Source organism: Monodelphis domestica, chromosome 5 (assembly GCF_027887165.1).
Source record: "Monodelphis domestica isolate mMonDom1 chromosome 5, mMonDom1.pri, whole genome shotgun sequence".
NCBI classification, from domain to species: Eukaryota; Metazoa; Chordata; class Mammalia; order Didelphimorphia; family Didelphidae; genus Monodelphis; species Monodelphis domestica.
Window position 1 is genome coordinate 40,959,942 of NC_077231.1, and position 12,378 is coordinate 40,972,319.

At 36.4% G+C, this 12,378-nt stretch overlaps 1 protein-coding gene across 4 annotated transcripts in view; it reads left to right on the top strand.

Annotated features, from left to right (window-relative positions):
- MSRB3 (methionine sulfoxide reductase B3) overlaps nucleotides 1-12,378 on the top strand; it is a 216,117-nt gene that overhangs the window by 186,924 nt on the left and 16,815 nt on the right. For all 4 annotated transcript variants that reach the window (XR_008912080.1, XM_056798404.1, XM_056798401.1 and 1 more), the window contains one exon: nucleotides 6,395-6,492. Coding sequence is in view for 3 of the 4 variants with exons in the window: in XM_056798404.1 (XP_056654382.1) it covers nucleotides 6,395-6,492 (98 nt within the window). In the remaining variant the exon portion in view is untranslated. The remainder of the gene's footprint in view (nucleotides 1-6,394; nucleotides 6,493-12,378) is intronic.

Consider the following 12,378-nt stretch of genomic DNA (forward strand, 5'->3'; position numbering starts at 1 on the left):
TATTAGGAGTGGGGGCAGGGTTTCCTTTGAGGATTTTTACAGCAGTGAAGAGTTCCTCCTTTAAATACTTTCACATGATGGAGGGAATTCCTTGTTCAAAGTGCTGTCATCACTGGGGATTTTCAGCCATTTATTGCAGAGTGAAAGTCTTCCTTCGTTTGATTGTCAGGAGTAACTCACCTTTGTCTTCCACATAGTAGGTTCTTAATAAATATTTCATAAATGAATGAATGAAAGAAACTAAATTAATCTGAGCTGTCTATGGAGGTTTGTAATGATACCCCCCTTTTCAGAAGGGCTGCTAGAAGGAAGCAGTACTCTCCTCCCCCTCCTATCCTTTTGTTTATCTTACTGAGCGGTTAAATATGCTTCTCTTTAAAATTACATTTTCATTTTATTATGAGTTTAACCAACATCAACAAACATGAACGTTTCAATAGAGAGACCAGAAAAAGAGAATTAATTGTACATGAAACTATGAATGACTATTAGGTATGGTTTAAGTGTCTGTTAAATGTAACGCAATAGTAACAAAACTGCCATCTTTTCTGTCTCCTGCTGAATTTCCTTATGCTCTCTTCTGTGTATTGTTTTAAGGTTTCATTGATGTTTCTCCATCCTACCAATCCATCTTCCCTACCAATAAAAACATTCTCTAGTGACAAATAGTCGAAGTCAAGCAGACAAAAAGTCAAGCAAGACCAATCCCCACCTTGGCTGTGCCTCATTCTGTACCTCTGCTCCTGAAACTCTCTGCCAAGAGGTGGAAGACGCTATTCATCCACTTTCTGAAGTCATGGCTGGTCCCTGTAATGATCACATTTCTTAAATCCTTCATTGTAGAAATTGTCTTCCTGGTTCCAGTCACTTTTTCCGACTTTCTCTGAATTTATCCCTTTTGTTCTTTTTTATGGTCTAGTAGTATTTCATGCCATTCATACAGAAAAGGGGAAGGGGATATGAATTTATGTAACATCTTGTATATTCCAGGAACTGTGCTTTATTTCATTTCAATATTATTTCATTTATTTCAATATTATTTCATTTGCTCCTTTCAAGAATGCAAAATATCTCCATTTCATAGTTGAGGAAACTGAGGCAGACATGTTTAGTGACTCACCCAGGGTCACACAGCTAGTAAAGTCTCTGAGGATGGTGAACTCATATCTTGATTCCAAGCTCAACATTTTTTCCTCTTTACTACTCGGCTGCCTCTAATACATCTATGCCCCATAATCTGTTTAGCCATTCTCCAGTTGATGGGCACCCATTTTGATTACTATCCTTTGCTTCAACAAAAAAGTGCTACTATATATTTTTGTACATGCTTGTACCTTCTTTTTGTTTTTGATCTTCTTGGGTGAGGGTCAAGAGGATATAAACAGTTTGGTTTTTCAGGGATAGTTCCAATGGCTTTCTAGATGGTTGGACCAATTCAGAGCTCCATTAACTATTTTGACAGGGAAATCATTTTTTCATTTTTTCAGTCTTTGGGCTTTGCTCTAGCATTTCTTGTTTTGTTATTGAATCACTCAGTTTTTATTATTGTATTTTTTTAGCCACTTCATGTTGTTTACCTTTTGTTTATAGCTATTTATTCTCGTTTCATGTTTTCTCTTCAGAGCTTGAACTTAATTTAAAAATAATCTCTCATTTTATTTATTCGTCCTTTCTTGGAATCCTGTGGTCAAGACACATTTTCCCCCTGAGTCTGTCTATTTATTGCTGTATTATGGTTTCTGTGTTTATCTCTTGGATTTCTCTTCATCCAAAGTGTTTCTTCTTTGTATTTGGAGTTTTCTTCAGTTTGCTCATCTCTCCAATTCTAATTCCTCGATTAGGACTTTGTGCTGAGGCTGCATTGCTTGAATGAGGTGGACTGGTCAATGTTATTCCTGTATCCTGCCTAATTGTGTGTGTGGGAATCTATTATTAGATCCTGCCCTCTACATTAAGGTCCTTATTCCTCCCTCTATAACTAGTTGACTCAATGCTAGTGGGGGCTAGCCTTGGGCTTTTTTCCTATCTTCTTCTCCTACAGTCAAGATGCAGCAGCTGTCTACTAAAGCTCTAAGAGGTCTTTACTTGATAACATCCATCACTCTGATTTCTGGTCTTTTGTAGGGCTCCCTGCTCTAGGTTGTCTGGGAATGTACTTCCTCATTTCCTTGAGCAGTCTCCTCCTGGTAGCCTGCCTGTGTCTCCTCCTATGACTCTTAACAGGGTTTTGGAGCCCAAGTGGAAGTTCCCATTGAAAGTGTCGGCCACCTTGGGGCAGAGTCCTATCATTCTCCTGGAGCAGTAATCTGTTAGAAACTCATTTTGGCCTTTGCTAAATTTTGCCTAAGTTTCTGTTGGCTTCTAGCCCCATTTATTGTTTCTTGAACTGAAGGTTCATCCCTGCTTCATCTTCTTGAGCACTCCTGCACTGAGCAAAGGAGCTTTGGTTTCCTTGCTCATTGCTTCATCTGGCAGCCTTTTAAATCCCAGCAAGGGTATCTGTCAGGGGAGCTGGACACAGATTGCCATCTTGTCCAGAAGTCCATATGAATCTCTTTTGAAAGATAAATAAGAACTTGAGGACTATAGAGCTTTTAATAGGGCTGTCCACTGATTTTCTTTTAGATCTTTCCATCCATTCAGACTTGGGTGGCACTTTGAGTGTTTACTTATGAAATTCCTCTCCAGCTCAAAGGGTATATTGTCCATTTTGTATTGATTTTGAAATGTGAGTCCCCACAATGCTCCTTTTTCTCAGAGTCCCTCCCAATGTTTAGACTATGCCAAGATAAACAAATTGCACTTTGCAAGTATCAATGCTCAAGTAGCACACACTAAAACTATTTGAGGACTTCATCCCATCCCACTTGACCTTATCCTTTATGACAGTCTGGAGACATCTCAAATTTAACATGTGCAAACAGAATAAAGTATCTTTCTACTAAAACTGATTTCTTTCCCAAATTTATCTAATTTGTCAAAAGTATCTCCACTCTTCCAGTCTCCAAATTTGTAATGTTGACATTATTCTTATTTCCTTATCTTCTCCCTTACTTCCTTTGTCCCACATATTCAATCAGTTGTAAAAATTTGCTATTTCCATCATCTTAACGTCTCTTGCATTTGACTCTTTTTCTATAATCACATAGTACCACCTTATTTCAGAGCTTCACCATTTCTTATATAGATCGTTAATAATAAGACCCCCAAATTGGCCTCCCTTTCCAAGTCTCATCCTACTTAATCCATTTTTTTGGTGAAGTTACCATATTGATTTTCCTTAGGTGCATTTCTTATCAAGTCATAACCCCTCACTCAATAAATTCCAGTGGCTCCCTATTAACTCTAGAATAGAATATAAATTCTCTGTTTAGTTTTTAAAGCCCTTCATAACCTAGTCCCATCCTGTCTTATTAGCCTCATTACATATCCCTGTTGTGGGGCAAGTCTAATTCAGACTGGTTCAGGTGTGGTGTCAGAACAAAATTAGAGACAAGTAGAACATCTCATTTTGAAAACTCTTCATATCCTTTAGTCATTTATCTATTGTGGGAATGGCTGTTAATGTCACATATTTGTGCCAATTTCCCTGTATATTTAAGATATCATAATTTTACTGGTGATATTTGATGCAAGAGTTTTTCTCATTCTACTATTGCTCTTTTACTTTTATCTTTATGTTTGTGTAAAACCTTTAAAATTGTACATAGCCAATATTATCTGATTCATCTTTTGTGATCTTTTTCTAATACTTGTTTGGTTAAGAATTCTCTCCCTAGTCATAGTCATGAAAAACATCTGATATTGTTCTCATCTTTTTTCTTTTTTTCCAACCTCCTTTTCTTTTTAGATTCAGGTTGCATTGTATTAGGTTCATTTTGAACTCATGGTGGTATATTGTATAATATGTCAGTTTAAACTTAATTTTTGCCAAATTCCTTTACAGTTTGCTAAGCAGTTCTTGGGAAAAAGTCTGTCTGTCTATCCATCCATCTATCTATCTATCTATCTATCTATCTATCTATCTATCTATCTATCTATCTCTCTATCTATCTCTCTACCTGTCTATCCATGTATTCAGATATCTATCTGTCTGTCTATCCCTCTCTCATAGCGCTTTAATCCTACTCCAGTGCTATGCCCTTGTTTATGTTCCTCTTCTTCCTTCTCCTCACTCAATTTTAATCGTCTTGGGGCTCAACCTTCCTAGTTACACCTTAGACCACCTGGAATTATTCAGGTCAATGGAAAACAAAAGTCAAACAGCAGAGGATGAGGCCCCAGATTGCTGAAGCATTTCAACTGAACAACCCTTCTGATGTGAATCTTGAATCTTGAAGAAGTATTTTACTGCCATTGCCACTGGTAATGAGTTACAACCCCTAGATCTCTTATAGGCACCTCCAGTTCATTTTATTCTTCCCACTTCTAATCTGGCCTTCTTTCAGACTTTCTGGTTTCTGTTGAAGCAATTACCATTTCTCCCATCATTAGTTAATCTTCTCAGTGTCATACTTGGTGTTTCATCTTCTTTTCCAACAGAACTCAACAGTTGCTACATCTTGTCATATTTACCTCGATGAAATCTCTCCTGTCTGATGCCTTCTTTTCCCTCAAAAGACAACTTCACACTGATTCAGACCCTTATTACCTGTCACCTGATTTTAATAGTCTCCTAATTATTCTCCCTGCTTTTGGTGTCTTCCCTGTTTAATCTTTTCTCTCCTTAGCTGTCAAAATTTCCCTCAAACTTAGTTCTTGACAATAGCATTTCCTTGCTTAGCAAGACAATATTGTTCCAAATATTCTCACCTGTCCTGTAGTACCATTCTTTATTCCAAAAGAAAAATAGCACTACATCCTACATATGAATCAAAAGATTGCTAAGCCAAGGGACTCCCTTAATGAAGCTATAAGTAGTAGCCAAGATGGATGAGAATTTCCCAGACTGGAGATGCCAAGAAAGCTCAGCCCTAATGATTAAAAATAACACTTAAAAAGAAAGCCCCTGATTGAAAACTCATCTTTTGATGGAACATTTTTTATAGTAGTGTTCTCATTGAAGAAGTTCACTCTCACTCTGCAGCACCTTCTTATTTTGTTCTTTACAGAATCTCCATTTTAAGGATAGTCCTCAAGGCTAGCCATATTCATTCTTTCATTCCTCTAAGAGGTTTCTACTTCTGACTCTACTGATTTTTTCTGGCATGTCCTCATTAGAGTACTTTCCTTTCCTCTCTTTTTAGTTTCTTTTTATGTATAAATATAATTATATGTATAATTATAGAATGTAAGCTTCTTGAGGGCAGAGACTTTCTTTTTGCTCATATTTTTGTTCTCATTCCTTGGTATAGTGCCTACAATATAGTAAACACTTAACAAATGTTTATTAATTTGACTTGAAGATCCTAACTATTGCTCATCCACTTTTGGTGTCTACCTTTTCCATCAATTCTTACTTGTGGCTCCAAGGAGCTATAGCATGCACAGTGGCCACATCCTGGTAAAATCATGTCTGCAGATGGACTAAATCATGTTGAGGTAACCAATAGGTCTCAAAACTGTTGATGAGTTAGGGAGATGTCTACCCCAAGCCTATGAAGATTTCCTTCAGAAGAAGGAGGATTAGAACAATTTGTTCCAACTGCAATGAAGATAGCTGAAGCAGATGCTATGGAGCACTTTCAGCAGAGTCAGACATCGAAGGTACCAAGGTCATGATGGGTCATTGCCAAACATCCTGACTTTTGCCTTGCCACTCGTTTTCAATGACTCTAGAAGAGACAATGAGGCTTATGACCTTGTGCAACTCTGTTCACTTAAATCCAAATTTCCCTAATATTATTGGTCCTCTTCAAAAACAGAGGACAAGCACTAACTCTTCAGCACTACTTTAAGCAGTCAACAGAAAGCATTGTGCCCCAGATCAGTACTGTTTGTCATGTTCCTGCATGGGTGTTATCAATGCCTGTTTGAATACATTTACCAAGACTCACCTAGATCAAGCCCATCCCAACCTGAGTCATCTTGGGTGGGCATTACTTACTTCTCACAGAAGTTTGCTTTGAGGGGGAATTTTCAATTTTGGATACTAGAGAAATTAGAGAATTTATGTTCATAAATATGTTGCAATGTCAAAAGGGATTAGGAATAATGAATTTAAATAATAGAATTTTGAGAACAGTAATAACTTGAGCCTGAAGAAAAAAATGGGACATATTAATAATGCAGTTTTATTAACTGTATTTTGCTTGTTTTTTTCCCTTTCAAGTTAAGCATGAAGCATATATTAAGGATTTCTATATTGTGTTTAGAATATCTTAAAAATTATATTTCTAACCAAAAGCCATTTAGCTCATTCTCTCTCTTTTTGTTCTTATACTTTGCTCCCCAGGTTGGCCTTCATTCCATGACGTGATAAGTTCAGATGCAATTACATTCACTGATGACTTTTCCCATGGGATGCATCGAGTTGAAACAAGCTGCTCTCAGGTCAGTTAACAACATGTGAAATTTGTTGGCTACAAAATACAACTTTTACCTCTGCATTCCAAAACACATTCAAGACTTGTGAACGGTGTCTAAATTTACAAGGGTGACAAATAAGCAACTAACTTAAAAGTTGGGGGAGACGAGGAATGAGGAGCAAAGAGGGAAGGAAGAGGAACCCAACTTATCTCTGAACTATCCTTGGGCATATGAGCATCTCTAATGAAAGCATCCTGGACTACTATGGGAAGAATTATTCTCTTTTAGCCTTTTCCTCTTTCTAATTCAGGGGCACAGAACCTCTTTTAGAAATGCTCCATTTTTTGCATTCTATTCTCTGAAAGCCTTGAAATGAACTTAAGCCAAGTGTCTTATTTGGTTCTTACCATCCTCTTTTTTTGGGTGTTTATTCTTGGTTCATTCATAATATGATTTACTCCATGGATTACTCTTTCTAGTGTAAAAAATGTATCCATCCCCTTCAGGATGAATAATAATTGAAATGATAAAACCAATACTGACCATAGCAACATACATTTAATTAATACTTTATGATTAGAAAAAAGTATGCCAAATCTCATTTGATGCTCATAACAGCCTGATTAGGCAGTAAGTATATTATTATAAAATTTGCATTACATATCTGACAAAGCTTTTGTAAGGAAGCTCTTTGTAAACCTTACATGGGCATATTCAGAAATGTCACATGTCATCTCATCATCATCATTATTATTAACATGTCTTTATCAATGGGGTTCAGATAGAAATGGTCCTGAGACAGTTTGCTCTCCTGCTATGATAGGCTTATTTTTGTAGTTAAACAAAACAAAACAAAACAAAACCCTACTATTATATAATCTATAGGTTTCTTGAAAACTTCCTGGATAGGATTCCAGTTGTAGCCAAGACAAAAGTGATGCTGTATCACTCATCTTGTTCCATGTGATTCCATTTTTTTTCCTGGTAGGTCGCTCTCTCTCTGTCTCTGTCTCTCTCTCTGTCTCTGTCTCTCTCTGTCTCTCTCTCTCTGTCTGTCTCTCTGTCTCTGTCTGTCTCTGTCTGTCTGTCTCTCTGTCTGTCTGTCTCTCTCTCTCTGTCTCTCTCTGTCTCTGTCTGTCTCTCTCTCTCATTCTCTGTCTCTCTGTCTCTGTCTCTGTCTCTCTGTCTCTGTCTCTGTCTCTGTCTCTGTCTCTCTCTCTCTCTCTGTCTCTCTCAAACCCTTACTTTCCATTAGTTAGAATCAATACTAAGTATTGGTTCCAAGGCAGAAAAATTGTAAGGGCAAGACAATTGGGATTCAGTGTTTCCATTCTATGTGGTTTAGAGATTATGAATATTTATTATGAAGTCATCTACTAAGACATTTAAATTTTAAGTTTTAGTGAATCAATTTTATATAGTTTAGACCAGAGGGGATCAAACTCTGGCCCTCAACACTCCTGATTAAAATGCAATTGGGACATGTTTAACCAAATAAGTAAAATTACCATACCACATAAATATTGTTAATTTGTCATTTTCTAAGTCAATATGTGGTCAGCAGGAATTCTATCTGAGTTTGAAATGGCTAGTTTCTGTGACTATGGTCAACAGTTCATTCTGTGACAATGATTCAGTTCCAACATAATTTATTTGTTGAGTTGTCTAATATATTTTGAGGCTAGTATAAGGTTTTGTTGCTCCTCAGTTCATGAAGAGCCTGAAAGCTTCTGATCTAGAATCTGATCTAGGCACTGGGTAACTGCTAAATTTTTATAGCCTGTGAGTGTTACCCAGCTTTTGCCTTTTCCTTGTATAATCTATGCTGATCATCACAACAGGGTCTTCAGGAAAGCCTTCTATTATCCCTGATCTATAAACCCCTGTTTCCAATAGCAAATCCACATGACCTGCCATTTGTTGTTGTTGCTGCTGCTGCTATTACTATTATTGTTACCCCATTTTACAAATGAGAAAACAGAGCCTTGCAGTGGTCAAGTGCCCAAGGTCATTGTCTGCGGACCAGTAAGAGAAAGAATCAGTACCAGAACTTGGTCTTCTGACCCATAGATTAATGGAACCATAAGCTCTAATAACAGCATATGGTTGGGCAGATAGATGGCACAATAGAGTGCCATTTCTGGAATCAGTAGGTTCTGGGTTCAAATCTGACCTTAGACACAACCCTGGGTAAGTTATTTAACCCCACTTGCCTAGCCCATGACATGACCTTCTGCCTTAGAGCTGTTATTAAGACAGAAAGGAAGGGTTTTTAAAAACAACAACACAAGACCAGAACTGATGATGTTGAACCATAAGAAGAGAAAATTTGCAGGAATTCATACCTTGTCTTGTGTGTGAGTATTGGACCACCTTTGAAGGCTGGCAAAGTCATTTAATGAAATTATAAAGGAAAATCAATTACAGTGATATATTTATCAAAATATTTCTTTAAAGTTAATAGCCCACCCATTTGCCAATAGACAAAATATAATAACTTCTTTCAAACACTGGAAGGACTAGCTCAATTTGTTGTCAGGATTATCATCCTCATTATTACTTTACTATATTGCTATCATCATCATTATTCATTATAGTATTTTGTTGTTTAGTCATTCCAGTCATGTTTGACCCTCTGTGACCACATTTGAGGTTTGCTTGGCAGAGAGGCTTGAGTAGTTTGCCATTCCTTTCTGGGGCTCATTTTACAGATGAGGAAACTGAGGTAAACAGGGTTAAGTGACTTGCCCAGGGTCTTATAGTTAGTAAGTGTCTGAAACTAGATTTGAACTCAGGTTTTCTTGACTTTAGACCTGGCACCTTATCCACTGAGCCACTTCAATACCTATTAATAATTAATTATTATAATAAAATAATAAATTTTAATAAAAATAAAAATAAAAAATAATAATAATTAATAATAATAATAATAATCCCGATTATTAATAGGTAATGTAACATAATGAATCAATTGATTGGCTAACAAGTATTTGTTAAGTGACTGCTATGTGCCAGACAATTGACAAGGTATGATATGAATGTAAGGAATGAAAAAGTTCCTATTGTCAAGGAATTAGATTCTGTTGGTTAAACAGGATTCAAATCCTACCTCTGATGCACTCTCTGTATAATCACAAGAAAGTCACTTGGTCCCAGTCCTAAGAGGTTTCATAAGACTAACTACAGATTATGGGTAAGCTGCAGATCCATATTAATGGAGAACCTACATCAATGAAATTCCAATTTTGAAGAACAATGAATTAAAAAGGACCAAACTCCAAAAAAAGCTTGTAAAATGTCCACTTTGAACACCTGCTATCCAGAGTTAATAGACAAATGAAGAGTTAGATAAACAGAAGTCTAAGGATGTCTTCTTGTCTAAGGAAGCAGCAGTTTTGGTCATTAAACAGTTTTTTGAACTCGGTGTAAAAATCTATGATTCCAGAAGACCCAATAACAGAGAATTTTCTTGACAGAGGTGCTAGACTTAAGATATAGAATGAGGCATGCCTTTTAAAAAAATGGCCAGAGAGGAAAATTGTGTCACTAGAAAAGGGATTTCTTTTTCCCAATGGAACATGTGTGATAGGAGGGAGATAAAAGAGATTTCTGTTCATGAAAAAAAATTAAATTTTCTTTTTAAAAAGATCTCATCTAGGAAAAGAAAATTGTAAAAAAACAAACAAGCCAGGGCACTAGAATCAAGGGACTGAGGTTCAGATCCTGCCTCTGGCATGCATTGCCTGTGTGCCTGAGGGTAAATCACTTACCCTCCTGTAATGATAAACTAAAGAACTGGAATAGGTACATTCCTAGGTCTCCTCCAATTCTGGATTTATAATCCCAATTCTTTTTCCTATGTTTGGGAATTTCCTTTTGCCTACTTAGTTCAAAAGTCTGATTGACTCACAACTATCAACTTTCTGTAATAGAGGCACATATGTGCTTTCATCCTTGGTAGTGTGATGGTACATTATCCTTACAAGTCAAGTTGAAGAAATGTCTTATTTAGAAATACTATGCAGGAAGTCAAGAACCCTGGATTCTCATCCTAAATCTCCCACTGACTAGCTATGGGATTGTTGGAAAATCATTCCGCCTCTCTAATTTCCTCTCCCCTCTCCCCATTACCTCATCTTATAGATGGGGGAGTTAGGTTTTACACACACACACAAACATGCAAATACATGGTTAAGAATTCCTACAAATTTTCTTTCCTCTGGTTCAATATATTGCATTAGTATGATTTTATGAATAGATTATTAAATATTAAATTGTTATTACATATTAAATAAGTCCTCTAGAATTTATATTTATGAAATTGGCATTATAAAGTACTATGAAAATACCAACTGGTAGCAGATTTTTGTAGAATTGAAAATATTAGAGACAATAAAAATGAAATTAAAATAAAAAATAATTTAAAAAGTAAAAAAAAAAAACCCTTACCTTCTGTCCTTGATTCAATACCATGTATTGGTCCCAAAGCAGAAAAATGGAAAAGACTAGCCAATCTCTATTGTTAAGTCACTTTGCACTGGGTCCCATAGCTTGTGTCTGGAGACAGATTTGAATCCAGACCTCCCATCTCAAGCAAAATTTCTCAATCCACTAATCTGCCTAGTTTCCCCCAGAAAACATCATCTTGAGGCAGGTAGGGGATACACTGGAAAAAGAATGTCCCAAGTTCAAATCTAGCCTCAGATACCTCCTAGTAGTAAGATACTGGGCAAGTCTCTGCCTGCCTCAGTTTCTTCAACTATAAAATGGGCATTATAGCACTTACGTCAAAAGCTTGTGATGAGATAATATTTGCAGAGTGCTTAGCACAATGTTGGACCCATAGTAGGTGCTTAACAAATACTTATTCCTTTCCTATAATATTATCCACAACAAAAAATAACAGGCCACTTGACTCTCTTGCTATGCAAAAGACAAAAATGATTTATCAAATGTAATTGAGTGAAAAGCAAAGGTGAATAATCCATCAAATTATTTTATTGTCAAGGAATGAACACTAGGAAATAACATGGAATTTCACTAGGAGGGATTCAGATGAGCAATAAAGGAAAACTTTCTTGAGAATTTAAGTTGTTATAAATTAAACTAAGTTTTTTTGGGGGGAAAAAGTGAGAACCTCTTCCTAGTGAAAGTGCTGTGTCTTAGGTGTGATATTTTACCTGAGCTTCTTTCATGAAGAAGGAAAAAAGATATTGATAAGCTTTGGAGGTTCCTTTTCATTCAGTGACACTAAGCCCAATTTCACGCCATGAACTTTTCTAACATCTTTACTCAGGTTAAACTCATAAAGCTGCTCAAACCAACCCAAGAGGGTCAGCTAAGGAGCACAGGTCTGGAGTCAGAAGGACCTGGATTCAAATCTGGCTTCAGAAACTTCCTAACAATGATCCTGGGCAAGTCACTTAACCCTAATTGCCTAGTCCTGGCCACTTCTGTCTTATATAATTGATACTTATATAATTGAGATATCTCCTGCTCCTGCTCATTTCCTTATAACAATACTAAGACAGAAGGTAAGGGTTAAAAAAAAATCAAACCAGAAATCATACTAGTAGTTATTAGAATTTACGTTTTTCCAATTGCAAAAATAATACGGAAATTATAATTAGAAACATATTGCTTTTTTCAAATGCCTGCAACCTTAGTTTCCAAAGCCATGAGCAAGAACAGTGAATGGACTATTTCCAAAGATGACACCAATCATTTCCTCCTCACCACATATTCAGTGATGTGTGGCTAAACGTTACACTGCCCCCTCTTTCCACATACCAGTCAGTTATGGATTAGTAAATTTTCTCAAATAAAATCTTTATTTTTCAGCATCTGATATAATAACTGTTGAAACATGAATTTTACTTAGAACAAGACCTTTGTCTTGTTCTTGGTCTA